This window comes from Tiliqua scincoides, chromosome 3, assembly GCF_035046505.1.
Source record: "Tiliqua scincoides isolate rTilSci1 chromosome 3, rTilSci1.hap2, whole genome shotgun sequence".
NCBI classification, from domain to species: Eukaryota; Metazoa; Chordata; class Lepidosauria; order Squamata; family Scincidae; genus Tiliqua; species Tiliqua scincoides.
Window position 1 is genome coordinate 214,538,055 of NC_089823.1, and position 19,193 is coordinate 214,557,247.

At 42.0% G+C, this 19,193-nt stretch overlaps 1 protein-coding gene across 1 annotated transcript; it reads right to left on the reverse strand.

The window, feature by feature from the left end:
• Positions 1–1,061: 1,061 nt before the first annotated feature.
• On the reverse strand, positions 1,062–18,272 carry MINDY4B (MINDY family member 4B). Its single transcript, XM_066621526.1, has 12 exons — positions 18,160–18,272; positions 17,752–17,779; positions 14,705–14,878; positions 13,768–13,887; positions 12,755–12,849; positions 12,407–12,572; positions 11,251–11,316; positions 9,366–9,436; positions 6,956–7,028; positions 4,888–5,061; positions 4,116–4,296; positions 1,062–1,204 (listed from the first exon to the last, which is right to left on the reverse strand). The coding sequence occupies exons 1-12, from the start codon at positions 18,270–18,272 to the stop codon at positions 1,062–1,064; spliced, it is 1,404 nt and encodes a 467-aa protein (XP_066477623.1).
• Between the last annotated feature and the right edge of the window lie 921 nt (positions 18,273–19,193).

Genomic DNA, 19,193 nt, shown 5'->3' on the forward strand with positions numbered 1-19,193 from the left:
GCAAGAGAAGGGAGGAAGGAGGACCTCTGCAGACTGAACAGGTGAGCTACCCTGATGGTGGGGTCCAGAATTCTTGCAGTGCAGAACTAGGGCCATTGTTGGGGGACACAGGGGAACTAATTAGCTTAAAGTGGGCATAATTCTCTAAATGAAACTTGGACCGGGAATCTGGCAAAACAATCCCACTGGCACAACTGCACCAGCACTGGAAAATTGGACACGATTGGGCACTTAAGTCAACAGTGTATAGATGCCAATGGGGAACATTTCAAGCATTTAGTCTAATTCATTAACTAACTAACTGGGTCGATAAATTGCTTCTGGGTACACCATACATGTACATGTGGGAATTATAGCATAACTAATTTGACACTATAAAGTTTGTGTATATTTTCTTGAGTTGCCCCTCTGTGTATGTACACTATATAAACATAAATTAATTTATATAAATAAATGAGAGATAATGATGCCATATTTCAATTTTTTCTTAGCTGTGTATTTGCTTATTGTCAGTCCCATAATCTTCTGTGGTCCCAATCCTATCCAATTTTCCAGCACTGATGCAGCTATGCCAAATGGGAATGTGCTGCATTCTGTGGTGGGCAGACCGTCATGGCGGTCTCCTCAGTGTAAGGGAACATTTGTTCCTTTACCTTGGGACTGCATTGCAACTGCATTGATGCTGGGAAGTTGGATAGGATTGGGCCCTAATTTGTTGCCTGCAATTTAGAATGGAAATCTGTAGTCCATGCTAGTTAACCAGTTATTTATTTAATTCACATTTTTATGCCACCCTTCCTCCAAAGAGCTCAGGGCAGTTTACACAGATGTTCCTCCCCTTCTTCTTGTCCTCACAACAACCCTGTGAGATAGGTCAGGCTGAGAGAAAGTGACTGGCCCAAGGTCACCCAGGAAGCTTTGTGGCTGAGGGGGGTCACAGTTATGATGTGAGCTGCTAGCAAAATCTTTTTGTTTAATCTCAGGTTTAGATATCAGCATCCAGGTAAGAATAGACCATGGAAAAGAGGCTGGACCCAGCATTATACCCACATTCTTTTTACTCAGAAGAATGGGATAGTCCCATTCCAGTTGATGGCTGCACCTTCCCACTTAGTTCGAATTGCCATTTCCACAGAAAGGAATCTCTTTTCTGGATCACTGTCCTCTTCAAAGTGATGTTCTTCCCAGTGGTGAGAATGAGTGTCTGAAAGAAAGGCAAGAATGATCACCTTCCTTTTTACTGGTGCAAAGGAAGAGTGGCAATCTTAATTGCTTTACACACACACACACACACACACACACACACACACACACACACACACACACACACACACACACACACACGACTGAAGAAACACCTCTACATTCTTAGCTTTGAACAAATTATACCTGTTCTGTTCCCAAACCCCCTGCAGACACCAAAAACTATGGATAACAAAATCCACTGATTTTGAAGCCACCTTTGATCTGAATGAGCGGCCGAGGCCCAGAATGGCGCTCAAAAAACACTCTGGGTGGCTTTCTGAGCCATGGAAAAGTTACCCACACAGCCTCTCTGAGGCTCATAAAAACCTCACAGGTATGACTAGAACAAGGTTCCATTTACATCTGGGAGGTCTGCAGGGAGGCAATCAGGGGTTTGGCCTTTGCACTGAGTAAATCCATGGATAAAGAGGCCCCACCTCTATACTGCTTCTGTTTGTGAATTTTGGTTGGTTCTCTTTTATTTTCTTTCAGTAGAAATGACACTTTCTTTCTCTGGCACTCACACAACAATTTTAACATCAATGCCCAATGGAAAGCTAAATGGGCAGTTGAATGCCCAGAAATGGGTAGATATATAGACAATCCTACACTTAAGGTGCCAGGTTTCAACTTACTTCGCCAGCACTGGAAAACTTTGAATAGGATCTGTACCCTACAAGGTGTTTGTCCAGACTCAATGTTTAAATGGGGGCTAGTATCTACCCCTTAGTGTGATTGCGGGTTCTCCCACCAAACCATGTACCACATTATATCTGGCTGCAAACGGGGGGCGTATACTGGCCCATGGTCTGACTTTTTCTTTGAAGGTAACTCTATCCTTGAATGGCTGCATGAACTGGACACTGACGTTTGATCTAGTCTAACTGCTATATAAGTCCATGTATTATATGCTATATGCTAAATAAATGAAGCAGAAATGGTTTTGTGCTTTTCAAGACTGTATGCTGCTATTGTGGAGACGGGGTTAATTAAAAATAATAAAACAAGTACATGTAAAAGGGAGACCCTTAAAATAGTTATTTCTGGAGTTTCTCAAGCTCTCTGATGCTTCAGCCATCTGTCTTTCTTTCTAGATACAATTTATTTATTCAATTGTTTTACTTATATCCTGCCTTTCAGATGTATCTTTCTGCCAAGGCAGTGAATAATAAAACCATTCATAAGTGCAACATTCCAACACTTGCTGAATAGCCTAGGGTGGCTCATGGAGACTGTTATCCCATAGAAGCAGGAATTTGCAAGCTACACACCCATATGCACTACTATGGGGTGCAAGAACTGCTAGTGTGTCATCAGAAATAAAGGCTCATGCAATGCCATCTGTGCTGAGTCAGACCGTTAGTTTAATTTGCTCAGTACTGTCTAGTGATTGGCAGTAGCTGTCTGGATTTTCACACAGGGATGTTATCCAAACCTACCTGGAGATCCCAGAGATTGAATCTGAGAGTTCTTGCCTGCAAATCATATGCACTGCCACAGTGTTATGGCCCTTCCTCTTGTGAGCCCCCACAGAGGATCTTCTCATAAGTCTTTCATGTGCTCCCACCCAGCAGAATTTAAATACGGTGGCAGCCCTGCTCAGTGGCGTCACTAGGTTTGCATCATCTTGTATGGGAGGCCAGCGCGTCACTGCCATGATGGACCTCCTCCCATGCAGTGGGCAGGGCAATGACCCAAGTGGTGGGCATAGCGATGTACCATTGCACCACCCCACTGGTATTTTTGGCTATACCTTTTGGTAGAACAGATATTTCAAAGTGGTTTGTTTCATTGCGTTATGCTGTAAATTATGCAACAAATGGTATAATATGATGGTATCATTCCTAAAAGCCACAATTTTGGTCAGCAGTGGTGTCACACTCCTGTGCGTGTCACCCGGTGCGGCCCGCACCCTTTGCACCCCTCTAGTGATGCCACAGCTTCCAATAGAACTTCTAACTGCACAGGAGCATGCAACTCTCTTTCAGTTTTCGTTCGAGACAGATACGTGAATGCCTTTAGGTTGTTGCTGCGTGATTGTAAGTTGCAGTATGTTGCTGTCTTGCTGGCTTTCATGGTCCAGCTTATGCTGAATTTTCTAATGATGCTATTGGAAAATCTATCCACAGCTCTTCACCCTGTAAACTTATTCTCCATAGGAATGGGCTATATCAGAATGCCAGGTGCAAGGGAGGGCACCAGGATGTAGGTCTCTTGTTATCTGGTGTGCTCCCTGGGGCATTTGGTGGGCCGCTGTGAGATACAGGAAGCTGGACTAGATGGGCCTATGGCCTGATCCAGTGGGGCTGTTCTTGTATTCCATAATAGTGAGTGCTTTCTTGACATTCACTAGTCACTGAGTGCTTCATACAAAAGGATTTGGGCTCTTAATGGATTATATAGCCTAAAACCACTGTGGTATTTTTTTTCACCTACTTGACAGCGCTTTCAGAACTCTCCCCAGGGAGGTCCTTCTCTTTAGAAATGGTCTCTTCTCCTAATTGCTAGAGTCTTCTTTCAAATCCATTCTCAATCAGAACTGTGTTTTTTGTATTGTTTACTGTGACTTGTCTGGGCTTTGGGTATTTTCATAAGTGTTGCTAAAAACACCTTTTAATCTGGGATGCATCACTTCTGAGTGTTTATACAGTGCAAGAGACAAGCAAAGAATTAAAAACCCAAAAGTGGGTCAAGTCAATAACACTTTTTCATTTGATTTGATTTGATTTATAGAGATAGGAAAAGGAAAAAAAAAACACATTTAAAGCATTGCCTGCAAAAAAAATAAAAGACTTGCTGGATGTATGAAACTGAAGGAATGACAAGGGTGTACCTTTAAAAGATCTCCTTTGCTAAGTGGAAGGGCCTACCTATTGTGAGATGCACTGTTGTCTTCTGCAAAGGCTGTCCATTATAAAAATATAAATCAAAGAGATGCTCCATTTTCCAGTCAGACAAAAGCAACCTGTTAGTGCTGAACAGAACACTGTAGGTTCCATTGATGCTGCACAACCAGATGGGCAATTTTGGAGTCTTCAGCATGCTCCCGACCTAAGTAGAAAGGATGTAGCTAATATACAGTCACACAGTGAGAGAGGATCTTATTTAAAAAAAACTATTAAGATGCTGGCTTTTGGGGGCGTGTTAAATAAAAATAAGCGTTCAAGGTCAATCGCTGCATACAGCTGGCAATGCTCATCTTCTAATGCACAGGTGTGATCATTCTGTGGTTTGGCCCAATCTTATTGAACCCCAACTCCCCCACCAATGTAGCTGTGCTACCGGAGCATGCGCTGCATGCTGTGGCGATACAGACCCAGAGGTCTTTTTTGTTCGTTCCCTTTCCCAGGAATAAGCTGCAATGGGTCTACTCAGACCTGCATCAGCGATTCAGCTGGTGAACCTGGGAAGGCAGATAGGATATTGGCAGTGCCACAGCTGCCAATGTCACTCTCAATCTGCCCTCCTCCAGCCTCTGCCCCATTCCACCCACCTCCTGCCTGCCACCTCCCACTGTGCTTACTGGTGCTGGGGCTTATGGCCCCTGGTGTGCAGCTGCTTGCGGAGGTGGTCCAGCCGTGCAAAATGGCTTGTTACAGTTATGTGGCAACCTTACCTGTTATGCTGTTATGTTTACCTTACCTGTGGAAGTTTGTAATGCTCCACTTTCTCCTTGCTACAGTATAAGAAGCCCACATCACTGCGAGACAAGACTCCATGTAGCTGCTTTTGCACACTGCCTTCTGTGTCAAGCTTCTGGAACCCATTAAACACATGTGGACTTGCTCTGCCTGTTAAAATTATGTTCAGAATTGCCTAAAGGGGGAAACAAATTACATTTCTAGTGGCCAAGCAAAAGCCACTTCTACAGCTGACTCCACTTACCATCAACTTTTTACAGTATCTCTGAGAGAGAATACCAAACTAGATGTGACGTGAACTTCTGAACTGAGAGTCAGGGGATACAGGGGAGGGCACTAGGACTCGGGTTGTGTCTTGTTGTCTTGTGTGCTCCCTGAAGCATTTGGTGGGCCACTATGAAATATAGGAAGCTGGACTAGACGGGCCTTTGGCCTGATCCAGCAGGGCTCATCTTATGTTCTTATGAGTCCCAATGTATTTTCTTTATCAAGAAGTATTGCTGTATGAGTGCACATGTAAGTGAGAGTGCAATCCAAAGGAAGCGCTCAACCAGCACAGGTCCCTTGTGCCAGCCTGGAAGTGTCACAAATGTGCCATAAAGCATGTTCATGACAACTCCAGAGTCGGGGATGCCAGCACAAGGATGTGCGCCGACCTCCCTGCACCATTTCCCTGCCAGGCAGGGGTAAATTCATGCTGGCCTGGGAAGGCCAGTGTGGGGGTTGTGGAGGGTGGGCCAGTGGACACCCCAGGAGGGGGGTGGGACTGAAGCTGTATCCTATCTCTTCTCCCAAGCAGCCTGGCATTACACTGGGCTGCTCAAATCTGTGCCAGTGATAGGTCCCCTTAATCTGAATTATACTCCTTTCACCTTCTAACCTGTGCTGAATATGGCACAGGCCAGTTATCAAATCTACCATAGTTTGGCCCTGACACTAAGGAAAAAAGTAATGTGATGCAAGAAGTGATCAGATCTCCTGCCCTCCTTCCTTTTCCACTTCAAAGCAGCTTTGGGAAGCTCCAGTTTTGATCAGAGCAGTGTCACTGGGAGAGTGGGGTGCTATCCTTCCTCTGCATTATTTTTGCCCACTTGCTATTAAACCTGGAAAAACACATGATACTGATTCTTGTCTTTTTTTTTTCTGTTGTGGGCCCAGTAGCAATAGTAGGATCAGGGGAAGATTTGTATGGAAAAAAGTGCATTGGAAAGGAAAGGGGTTAAATATTCCCTTTTGTGTAGGTAAAAATCACTGGTTTAGGTCTGTTGGCATCTTGTAGACCTGCAGCCATTTTTCAACAGCTGTTGGAATTTACTATAGTCCTCTCTCATGATACATAGTAATTATATCAAGAACTGTGAAAACACTAAGTTGCTTCCTTTATGCTGTCTAATATTTTGCCCCTAGGTGCTGGCTTGCACACCTCTTATACCAGGCATCACTTTCAAGCCCCCCATTATTGCACACTGAAAGCTCTTCATCAGTCTCTGCTGCATTTATTTACTGTGCAATAATCTTGTCCAGCAGTGATTTAAAAGCCAGGAGGCCGATTGTGCTGTGTCTGTGTGTAAAGAAGATATACAAGGAAAGCAAAACTGCTCTGCAATATGCGATCTATACATCCCAGCAGCTGAAATATGTGTAATAGCAAGCTAGCCTGGCATGGCGTCTTAGGCTGCAATCCTATAACCCTTTCCTGGGAGTAAGCATCATTAAAGACAATGGGACTTACTTCTGAGTAGACATGCATAGGATTGTGCTGTTAACTGTTCATGCACATGGGTTGATGTTCATGCGCAATAGAAATTTAAACAATTCCTCTGGCATATTTTCCATGCACAAAGGGGAACCTCCTCGAACCATTTCTGATGTCTGTTCATAGGTTCACTCAGAAAAGGAAATTCCAAAAATGTTCTAGTATTGCAAATGCCTGGAAAAATGGATGGATTCTTTACATGTGCCTATTCCATTAGCATTATTGATTGATAATTGGAAATGCCTTTGACTGAACCAATAATGCGCATAAGAAAAACATTTAAAAGGATATTAAATCCCACACATAAACCTACTTGTCTGCAGACAAAGTTTCCAAGTCTGCATTGTAAGAGATGAGTTGTTGTGAAGTCTAGGTCTTTTTGAAGCCTATTGAACCAAACAGGCAAAATGTTATTGTCACTTGATGTCATTGTGTTATGCATCATCGGCCTGTTTGTCAGAAAGCCTGAGCCAAGGTTCAGCTATTTTGTGGAAAGGAGACATTTAAGAAAAAGACCTGAATTCCCAGGGATGGAACAGTACCAGAATATAACAGTACCCAGCTGTCTGGGAATAGGATGATTATGGACAATATTTCCATAACACACATTGGCTCAAAGACACAGAAGTTGATGTTCAAAGGAAACTGAATGAAAAGCATTATATAAATATTCATAGTAATAATTTTTCTGGAAAAGAATGGTACTAGAACATTAATATGCTTCTACTAACAATACAAAAAGTTCGGCATATATTTGTATATGAGGCAGAGCTCACAGTGGCTGCAGAGGCTACAAAGCATGGGGTCACAGCTTCTTTCTTTCCAACAAAATAGCGATTTGGGTTTGTCTCACAGTGACTTCTCAGTGACTCTTCTGGAGTTTAAGGGCTCCAGAAGGGAGAGGCGAGACCAGAATCTCCATCCTAAAGAGATTCTCTTTTGGGTCGTAAATTAATTTCTTTAAAATCAGAAAAACACACACACATATTCAAATCAATCATTTAAAAATTCCTCAGGTGCAATCCTGACTGTGCCTTGGGCAGGCGCAAGTCCCTTGTGCCAGCCCAGGAGGGTTGCAAACATGCTGTGAAGCACGTGTGTGCCTCCTTGAGTCAACTGGGCCAATGCAGGAATGCACGCCTGCCTGAAGAGGCTGAATCCAGCCTCTGTACTGACTCAGGCAGGGAGGATTGGGTTGGCCGAGCTTGACCAATGCAAGGGTCTGGGGAGGGCGGGGAGGAGGCAGAGAGGGAGGACAGGGGAGGGTGGGTGAAGAGGGGTCCTGGGGTCGGATGGGCAGGGAGTGGGAGGCAGGGCTGGGACTCAGCTGTTATGCCAGATTCCAAACCTGTTCCCCGAGCAGTGCAAAGCAGCTTCAAGCCACTCCATCTCCTTGAACATGGAATTATGAGCACCAGCAGATGTGAGCCTCAGGTTTGCGTGCTATCCCCCTAACATACGCAAGGGAAGTAGATTCAAAGTTTCTGTTCATGATCTAGAACAGGGGTGGGCAAGCATTTTGGCAGGAGGGCCACATCATGTCTCTGACATTGTGTCGGGGGCAGGGAAAAAGAATTAATTTACATTTCAAATCTGAACAAATTTACATAAATTTACATGAATATGTTAGAGGCAGAACTTCATATTAATAAATGAATTTTACAGAGTTTATAATACACGTGAGAACTATATTACAGGCATGTAGAACCACATGAGAACTATGAACTGTTTGCCACATACCTCTGTTGCACAGTGAAAACATACAGACCAAGCCAGAAACACGTGGAGACATAAGTTGTTCAGAGGCAATTGGGTGGGGGGAGTTGAAATAATGCCCAGGGAAAAGCAGAAAACACATGGAAACTATAAAAGACTTTAACTTTGCTCTAACTTGCCCCACAGCTTGTGTCTAGCAGTCACAACTGGTAGTTGCGGACTAGCATGAGTTCCAACGGTCTCCGACGAACCAGAGGCTCATTGGAGACTGGGATCTCCCTGCTGGATTGGCCCATCTTATTTCTCTAACAACAGTTGGACTTCCTATCATTATGCCACACTCCATTGCCCATTATTATTTTCTCCATAATTAGAGAAACATTGCCAACAAGGTGAACACATCCATGATGCAGTTGCCTCAGGTAGCAGGTTGGTGGAGAGCACCAACCTCCATCTACCTATTCCAATCCCATCTGCTTCTCCTTCTCCTCTTCCTATCTCCTGGACTGGAAAAGGAAGAGGACGTGTGGAGAAAAAGGGAGTGGTAGGCTAGAGCACGGGTGTCAAACTCATTTAGCGGGCCAGATAGCATCCATGGCTTCTGTTAAGGGCTGGAAGTGACATCATTAAGATGATGGCTAAAAATAAGCACTTCGTTCTCACACAGAAACTCATTAGCTGCAAATGACAAGAGAAAATGTACAAATCTTGTTCATAATTTCAAGATATGAGAGTCCAGTTATAACAGGGACCGAATAAACTGCTTCTGGGGGCCGCATCTTGCCTTATGTTTGACACCATTGGGTTAGAGCATCTCTGCCAGACCTGATTGCAAAGCAAGGAGAAACCATGAAGTAGTCCAAACATATGTTTTGATAAGTGTTCAGACATCAGTTTTCTTCTGAAAAGTTTCTTCTCTAGTAAGACGTTTATAAGATGTCATTTTAAGATGAACAGACTGTAAATGGTTGCTCTACTAAACTATAAGTATTTATATTAAGTGTTACCTTTCAAATGTCCTTGAGAAAAGTAAACTATACAGAAATAAGATCACCCCATGACTTCCTTCGTAGTTCAGCTAATTAAAAGAAAAACAATTGTGAGTGTTAGCGTTGTTTTGAAAAATATGTTCAACTTACACCTTTTTGTAAAATAGTAATTGAAAAAATGGGCTAAATATGCAGGGCAATTTGAAATGCAGGAGAAGTTTAACAGTGAATACCTGGATCACAATGAAAGAGGAATTTATTTTATAACTTTACTGAATAACGGTAAAGATGCAATCCTATATACACTTACCTGGAAGTAAGCCCCTTTAAGTCAGTGGGACTTAGGGCGTAATCCTAACCTACTTTCCAGCACTGGTATTGCTGTGCCAGTGGGGCATGTGCTGCATCATGTGGTTGGGGGGGGCAGTCATGGAGGCCTCCTCAAGGTAAGGCAATGTTTGTTCCCTTACCTTGGAGTTGCATTGTCCTTATGTCAGTGCTGGAAAATTGGTTAGGATTGTGGCCTCACTTCTCAGTAGACATGCATAGGATTGCTTTGATAGTCTGCTACAGCTTCCCTTGTTGCATATATTTTCATTTTTCTGATACTATTTTTTGGTCCTATTCTTCACAGTGTGGAGGGTCATAGCTATGCAGCAGAACTCATGTAGGAGGCCCCACTATAATCAATATCATTGCCATCAACTATTAACAGTGGTGTAGCTAGCAGGGGCAGACTGGTCCAGGTTCTGCCTTTGGGGAGGGGGTGACACCACTAGCAACCAAAATTGTGGTTGTTAGGAATAATACCATCAAGTTATATATCATTTGATGTGTAATTTAATGCAAAATACAAAGAAACAAACCACATTGAAATAACTGTGTTCTATCTAACATTATATCAAACATTATAGCCAAATAACCAGAAAAAGAAAACACAACTGCCTTAAGAAGATTCCCTCAACTCAAGTGACCAATGACTCTGAGGGCACAATCCTAACCTGTGCTGGAATAGGTAGGCCAACTGGCCTGTGCTGTATCCAGCACAGGTTTGGTGCAGGCTGGGGCACAACTTGGAGTGTGGGGATTTCCTTTCCCTTATCCCAAGCAATGCCCCAGGCAGCCCTTTGGGGCTACTTGGATATGCACCCATGATTTTATGTGTGCAAATTTGAGTGGCTCGAGCAATGTTGCTTGGGCTAGGGATGGGGTGTTGGGATCTGGCTTGCACCACTGCGTCCAGTCCCACCCGCCTGGGTCTGATCCACCTCTTGACCCGCCCTTCCCTTGCCCAGAAATGCCCCCTCCCTGTCTCCATTCCTCCCTTCTGCCGCCCTCTCCCACCCCCTGTGCCAGGCTGGCTTAAACCTACCTCCTTCGGGCACAGGGCTATACTCTGTGCGCTGGCCTATATTCCCCCTGAATCATTGTAAACATGCTTTACAGCACCTTCACAACAGCTGAGAGCAGATACACAAGAAACTTGTGCCAGCTCCTGGGGGGGGGGGTTAGGATTGTGCTAGGAGGGTCAGGATTAAACCCCTGGAGGGTTAATTTTGTTGCATGGGGGCATGTCAAAAATTTATGGGCCCTGGACTTAGCTAAACCACTATTAAACAGATTTCATATATCAGCAACCCATGTTTGTATGACTTGGTTAGAAGTAAACAGTGCAGGGGGTGGGGTTGCAGAAGAAAATGGCCAACGGAGAAAGAGATAGTACATACCCTCTCCCATCTGCCACTTCTCCCCTGAGAATGCCCCCTAACTCCATATTTCTGTTATTCAGCAAATAGTTAGAAACTCATGCTTGTAGAGGAAATGTACGTTAGGTGCCATAAAAAGCAACATAAAATCTGCAACAAACATAACTTTGTAAAGAAATTGAACATCTTCCACTTACATAGTGTATGTGATTGTAGAGAAATTGCTGAGCGGTTTCTTTCTCAAAAAATTCAAACAGCTGAATCTGCAAGTCAAGTTTAACAACATTGACCATAAAACATTGATCATGAGAATGACATCTTGGAAAATTGATCAGTTGAAGTATTAATGAATTAACTCAGCCTGTGTACATACATGTTTAGCCTGTATTTAGGCTAGAGTTGCTAGACATACATACTTTTGTCTAGTGAACCTCACCATCCCATCTCTAGAAAGAAAGGGAAAGTGGACAAGTGAACTCGGGCAGCTCCTGTACTGTGCTATAGATAGTTTGCGTGCAAACCCAAAGTTTATCCCTACTAATGCTGTATGTTGTATTGTATGTTTCCTGTAAGTAGGATTACCTAAATGCTTGAGGAGGTGGGGGAAGGCAGTGATGCAATCCCCAGGATTGCGCCACTGCGGACTCAGAGGGAGCTTTCCCTGGCAAGCCTTACCTGCTGCCAGGGTCCAGGGAGCCTTGCAGGGGACTCTGCAGGGCTCCCGCAGTGTGGAATGAATGAAAAAGGCAATCACGACCCACTTGTGGATTGCGAGCATGAAACCAGAAGTGGGTTGCAATCTCCTTTTTCAATGTTTCCTTGCTGCGGGGAGCCTTGCAGAGCCCCCGCAGGTCTCCCCGGACCCTGGCAGCAGGTAAGGCTTGCTAGGGAAAGCCCCCTCTGCACCCACAGTGGTGCGATCCTGGGGATTGCATTGCTGTCTTCCCCCTGCAAGCACTTAGATTGGCTCAAACTCTCCCTTAGTTTGAGAACTTCTGGGTTGCCAGATACAAAGGGAGACAGAGTGCCGAAACCTTTTACAATTGTATAGAAGAGGGGATTTTGGCAGGTGCAGCTCAACATAGAAGGGTTTAAAAAGCCCCGTCCTGAGCAGCCTATATTCTTAGGATACCAGGGCAACCATTTTCAGCGCCACAGCAGTCCCATGCGCTGGGTAGCTTAGGATTGAGCTGGGTAGTTTAGGATTGAGGATTAGTGCATGCCTGTGCATATTTATTCAGAAGCCCCATTATGTTCAATGGGGCTGTCTCCTAGGAAAGTGTACACATAGGGTTGCAGCCTTAACAGTTTCATTTTGAAAATCCTATTTCATACATACACCTAAATACTCACCCTTTCCGTAAAGTGATCCACTTTGTAGTCTACACTTGGAGCAAAATAAGTATCACTGGTGACAAGGCAGACAGTAGCTTTTTGCCTTTCTCCTGCAGTCCACAGAATATCTGCTAGAGCTGCTGCAAGGGCCTCATCTTGCTCTTTTTGACTTAGTTCACATAAACTGCAAAGTCAGACACACACACACACTAAAGAAAAAGCAACCACACTGGCAAATCAATACACTGTACGACAAAACAACTCCTTAGTTTTCAATCCTCGGAAGGCATTTTGTCTCTTCTTTGTTCTCTGATACAGGGACCTCATAATGCTCATAAGGCATAAGCAAAAAAAAGCACTCCTTACCTTTGAAGATGGACATTTTCCTCTTTATTTTGTACAAACAGTAAGTATTTAATAATATACACCTGAACGGCCATCTGGATCGCTGTTGCTCCTCCCTGAAATAAAGCATTACTGATATGGGTGGAAATTAGGCTACACGTTTACTTATGCTGTTCAGCAATCTCAGAGTGGTGATTATCCCCCACTCTTAGGCATGCTGGTTTTACACTCATTGAAAAGCACCCTAAATTTTGCTTAATGAATAGGCTCTGAGTTTGCAGGCTGGACATTGACAATAATTCATAGAAGGGTGGGGGGGGGGAGGAAGGCATGGTGGGAGGAGGGAGCAGGGTGGGAGGGGGTGGAGATGGCAGCAGGTCCTGCTACTCAATAGCAGGCACAGATCTGAGGAGACCCATTGGGGCTGCCTGATCGCTACATGGGGTAAGGGAGCGTAAGCTGCAGCCCCAGGCACCGCTGCAGCCCTAGGTGCTAGGAAGCTCAGGATTGAGCTGCCCTTTCCATATCGCTGTCAAAAATGTCCAGGACAAGTACTGGAAGCTCGGTGTATAGTTGGCCCCAATATGAATGAAGCCACCAGGCTGAAAGTCTGCAGTACCTCCTAAAGAGTTCTACTAGAATATAGACTAATTGAACCCAGTTCACCTGGCTATGTAGCCCACCTGTGAAGGAAGTGCTTTATAAGATTTCCTGTCTGGGATGGAACATTACTTGGGCAACAGCATTTCTGGCTCTGCTCCTTTAGCACCACTCACACTCACCTTGGTTCATGTTTTTGTGGAAATCCAGATGGGCTTTCTATGCCTAACATATAGTTCCTTTAATTAGAAATGTGCTGTACAATATATTTTTAGCTTAATTTTGTGGGATAGGTACCACTAATTTCTATTTTACATAGGAGGAAGTGAAGGGGATAGTGATTTTGACCTGGGCTGTCTAGTGAGTATGTGAGCAAACTTTGATTAGCCCGAACGAGAGAGTATTTATCCACAAAGATGGCTGACAGATAGTACCTTATCTGTTTCCAGTGCATAAGCTAAGTCAGCATGTGGCTCACGGAATCTGAAATAGGACCTTTTCCATTCATAGCCAAAGATGTGGAATGTACTTCCAAATAACATCCTTCGTAACCCCTTAAGATGAGAAGAGTAAAATCAGTATTCCTTAAATTAAGACAATATTCTTGGTTTCCTACTTGCATTTGCACTTGCAGTAAATCACTTGCATTTACTGAAATGTTGGACCGCCTTTCTTATGAGGAAAAGTGAAACTATTTGTGATTTTTATTTTATTTTAGGAAAACATTGATTAGGGTGAGACACAATAGAGTTTATAATCTTATGGAGATATGTACTAGAATATGGGGTTATTCTATTTATTTAATTATATTCTTATTAATATAACTTATATTAACAAGAATATTAATAAAACCAGTATTTATATACCACCTTTCTTTTGTCATCAGATTTCTCCTCTGACTTTAATTCAAGGTTTACACAGGCAGGCAAATTTAAAAGATTAGTACTAAATCTTTTCCCTTCCAATTAAGAGACACCCAAGTCAGCTAACAATATCATAACAGATACCACAAAATACAATAAAAAGATCAGAATAAAACAATCCAAAATAATTAGAACCATATCAGCATCAACCAAGCCACCAAAAACCAATATTAGCAGCATTAGAACCTACTGAAAAGTCTCTGGAAAAAGCATTTCAAATAAGCAACCCTCATTATGTCCTTTTAATTATTCCTAAAAGCAGCAAATGGTATCCTTGATTCCAACAGTGCTCCTAGATAAGATTTCCATGTCTCTTTAAACCATTTCTGCCCAACGTTGCATATATGCAACAGGGATCAGATGTGTACACCTGTGGCTGGGCAGAAATGGGTTAAATTCTGGAGAGATTAAGTTTCAGCTCATTCTTAATTGACAAGGTCTGCCTTACCACTGCCATTTCCAATGAGATGGGCTGCCCTCCTAGGTTTGATGATGCTATTAGAGCTTTGGGAATTGAACAAAGAATATTGGATGGAAATCGGTCCTGTTTTAGAGAGCTTGTAGTTTGTGATGCTCCAGCTGCATCCTCTTTGTCTTCATCAGATTTGTGATCTTGGCACTTCTTTATAAATAGACAAACAGAAACCAGGCAAAATGGCATATTTTTCCCCATGTTATTCTTTTTTTTCTGGCTCCTTTTCCCAGCCCGAATGCCTTCTAAATAAAGAAGCCATAGCAAAACATTATCAATTCACATGTTCTGTCTTTTATAAGAATAATAATAATAATAACAGGTATTTATATACCGCCTTTCTTGGTCTTTATTCAAGACGGTTTACATAAGCAGGCTTGTTTAAATCCCTTATTAAATAGGAATTTTTACAATTGAAAGAAGGTTCTTTCTTTCAAGAACCACTACATTCAGGTGTTTCATTGCGATCTGGCTTCACATTCTGGCCTCCATCCTCCCATGCTCAGAGCAGATGGAATAGCTCAGCTTCGGCTTGTCAGCTGCTTCAAGGTCGCACGGTGCCGGTGGCCTCAAACTGGCGACCTTGTGGATGTTATCTTGAGGCAGATGGAGGCTCTACTCTCTAGACCAGACCTCCTGCCCAGTAACAAGACAAAGCAGCAACTCCCCCTTTATCAGCAACAAGACAAAGCTTTAAATTGTTCCAAGAATCTTAACTCCCTTTTCAAGGTTCCTAATACTATATTTTTACATAGCATGAGATGTTTAAAGGCCATAGCTTTGTACAGAGCACAGTTGACAAAAGAATCCTTTTAGACTTGTCTTACTAGCACTTACTTAAGCATACTTAAATAGAAGTAAATGTCACTGAAACCAGTGGGGCTTACTTCCAGGTAAATAGGGTTAGAAATCTAGGACTGAGGAGTTTAGGTTACTTTGAAGCCACATAAATTGCTCGTACAATTTCGTACAACGTTCTGTTTGTTGCTTTGTGATAAGTAACATGATCCACAAATCCAAAGAACAGCCCACATTCCCATCACAAAAGGGCCACTTTCTTTTCTGTGACACAAAATCCAAACACTTTTCTTACTTACTAGTTGACTCTTCTTGATCTCTTCCTGCAATATTTCTGTGTAACTCAATTTGGAAACTACCAATCTTTTAAACTGCTGCACTTGTGGTCTGCTATCCATAGTAAGAATAAAAGCCTTCCATGGGAGAGTTACCTAGTGACAGGTGACACTTGAGAAGGAGAACTGCTTTGGCTTGTGTCCATGGATTACCCAGGACAGCAGCTTTCATCCTTGTTTAGAAACTAAGGCTGCAAACCTAAGCACACTTTCCTGAGAGTAAGCCCCATTGAACAAAATAGGACATACTTCTGAGTAGACTTGGTTAGGATTGTGCCCTAAGTGACATTTGTCAAAGGTTCAGCACTACAGAAGCTACAAATATGCATAGGACCAGCATACAGAAATCTTGAAAGGTTCTGTTCTTCATATAACTTAATCGTATTTGTCCATTTTTAAAAATGCTGTTTTATTTTTCTTCATTATGTATTTTGAGGTCAGGTAGGAGTCCTAAACATTTAATGTAGGCTTTATTGTCAACCATTCACAGTTGACTTGGTGAATATAATTTAAGGCTGATAGTTAATGGGCCAGGGATGTATAGGGAAGATAATGTTGCTGAACATTACAAAAATGTAGTAGTCAGAGTTGTATCTAAAGAAAGGTAACCATGACCAAGGCTGCAGTTCTGTGTTCATTTACTAGGGCAGCATTTCCCAAACGTTTTTTGAATGGCAGCTCTCTTGACCTACTGGACCATTGGCCATGGCTTCCCATTAGGGCTACAATCCTTTATATTGGATTGTGGGTTTTTCATGAGGATTCCTTGGATCCCAAGGGAGCCACGGCTCACAGTTTGGGAACCATTGTACTAGGGAGTAAGTTCCATTGAAATAGTGTGACGAGTATACAAGTCCTATTGAAATTAATTTTCATTGCTTTAAATTAGCCATTTACATAAAACATGATTTAATTTGTTTTATGGATTACAGTAATGCTTAGTTATTACTAAGTTTCTTTGGATTCAACTCTCAATCTTTTGTGTGTGTATGTTTCAAGATCATCATGGGGAAATATTGAGTTCCATGTCATGATGTATCACCTTCTGATTTTTGTGGATCAAGCTTAAGGGCAGAGAAGTTACCCAGCCCTCTTTATTTTGATCAGTTGGTGGGGTTTATCTTCACTGACTACTGCAGGAATTATATCTGAGCCCCACTGCTTCTATGGAGCAGGTCCTTGTATGGTCTAAAAACTTGAGGGAACTTTGGAAGTTTCTCTCTGACACTGCAAGAAAAAAAAAACTGGAGAATTCCTGAAATACCTTGGTAAAGCTTATGCCCTTGAACTGGATTTTTATGCCCCAAAGGTTGCAGGTAGTATTGCCTCTCTCTCTCTCTCTCTCTCTAAATGGAAGTGAAGTGATTCCTGGCAAGGAAATAAATGGTATGGAAAGTTTACCTGCTAATTTTGTGTATGCTGGGCTGTGTTCAGGGCACAGGAGCAAAGCCAGAAAAAAAGATGGTAACATTAATTGTAGATTAAACTTTTTCTTAATCTTTTTTTTCACAAGACTGATGCACATTAAAAAGTGCTATAGATGTAACGATTATTCTGAATAACTAGTTTTTGTTCTAGCATGGATTTCAAAACTAGCAAAAGAAAAGTATGATCTGGAAATTGTGGGAGAACATTATATTTATATATTTAACATATGATCTAATTATGAAAATGCCTTCTAAGTAAATTTAAAGGTTGTTTAAAAAATGAAAAAAAATTTCCTATGAATACATCTCCCCCAAAATCTTTTTCTTTTTTTCTTTTACAGTTTGTGTAATTTGTTTCACAGGTGAGATCTGTCATCTCTTGTATTACTTCCATATACAAATAATCTCTTAAATATAATTGCTACTGGCAAGATCACAACATTAACAATTGGGAAAAAGTTACCTGATGGGCTGTATGATTGATTTCCAGTCTGAAAATGAAGAAACATAAACACAACTGAAGAAGTTAAAAGCACTAACCCACCCAAAATACATTTCCTTTGGCTAGCATGAAAACAACATACAAAAATAATTACTGCTAGTGCCACACTACTATCTAACTGTAGTTGGAGAAGCACAACATACACAAAGAACACAATCCTATGCATATCTACTCAGATGTAAGTCCCATTGTATCCAATGGGACTTACTTTCAGGAAAATGTGTATAGGATTGCAGCATAAGCCAATCCATATTTCCTCCCAGTCTGAATTCAGTGGGATTTCCTTCCTTGTAAGTGTTCATAGGGCTGGTGCCTTAAAGATGATCTAGTTAATGGAACATTCAAGAATAAAACGAAAGAAGATCTCACCCATTGAAACTAAAAATCTTCCTCCACTTGACCAGATTTGATATTTTGCTGGAAATCTCCTCTCTGTTCATTTGTTGCAAGTTGGGTACATCACTGGGTATCTCTTGATCCATCTGGGTATCTCCTGATCTATCTGTTCTCTGCATGAAACTAATTGCTTTCAGTGTTGAAATCAGGTTGTAAACTCTCCACCACACAAAAAAGGTTCATCCTCTTTTACTGTATATGAGAGCCTTTAATTACTGAGTGTTTGGATCTTAGGTTTAATGGCAGGGACCTCACTCTCTTTTCCACTCAGTGCTTCTTGCAAACTCAATACTGTCACATTTCAATTAAACTTTTATTAGAGTTGGACATTGCCTGTGTTTTTCTGGTCCATTGTATATACAGCATAAATGTTTCATTTCAAACACAGATTTATATAAAAACAGGCTGCAATTACGTATCTATTTCAGGGAAATCGGAATTATTTAATAATTGATGTGGCAGACCTTGATACTATGCAGTAAGGCTGACAGATTGCTTTTCATGCAATAGGATGAAGTGATAGCATACTTACCGGTTAACATTTGATTCTCTAGAAGTTGATAGCAGAAGGTCTGGTGGAAAAGAATGAGACCAAGCTTTTATCCTGAACTGAATGCCTGATGGACGAATACATTTCCTGAAGATCTCCTTTCGGTACCCCTGTGCAGTATATGCTTTTAAATGGTAACGTAGTGTTATGTTTAGGAGCAGAGAAACTTAAACTGTGGGCAGGCACCCAGTCTTTGCCTAATAGCAGACATCTGCTTAATAGCAGCTAGTCTTGCTTGTTGAGGAGGAGTGATCAAATGAGTATGCACTACAAAACTGTGTGAAGCTTCATAGTTTCAGCTATGTAGAATTTGGTAACTCATTTTTAAAAAATAAATTCAGATTCAGTGTGTAAGATTTGATAGCTCTCTGTGTTATTATTGAATACTCCTATATTTCTGTTGAAGTTGTAAGTTAATTCAGTAGAACTCTCTATCATAGAGCTCTCTATCATAACT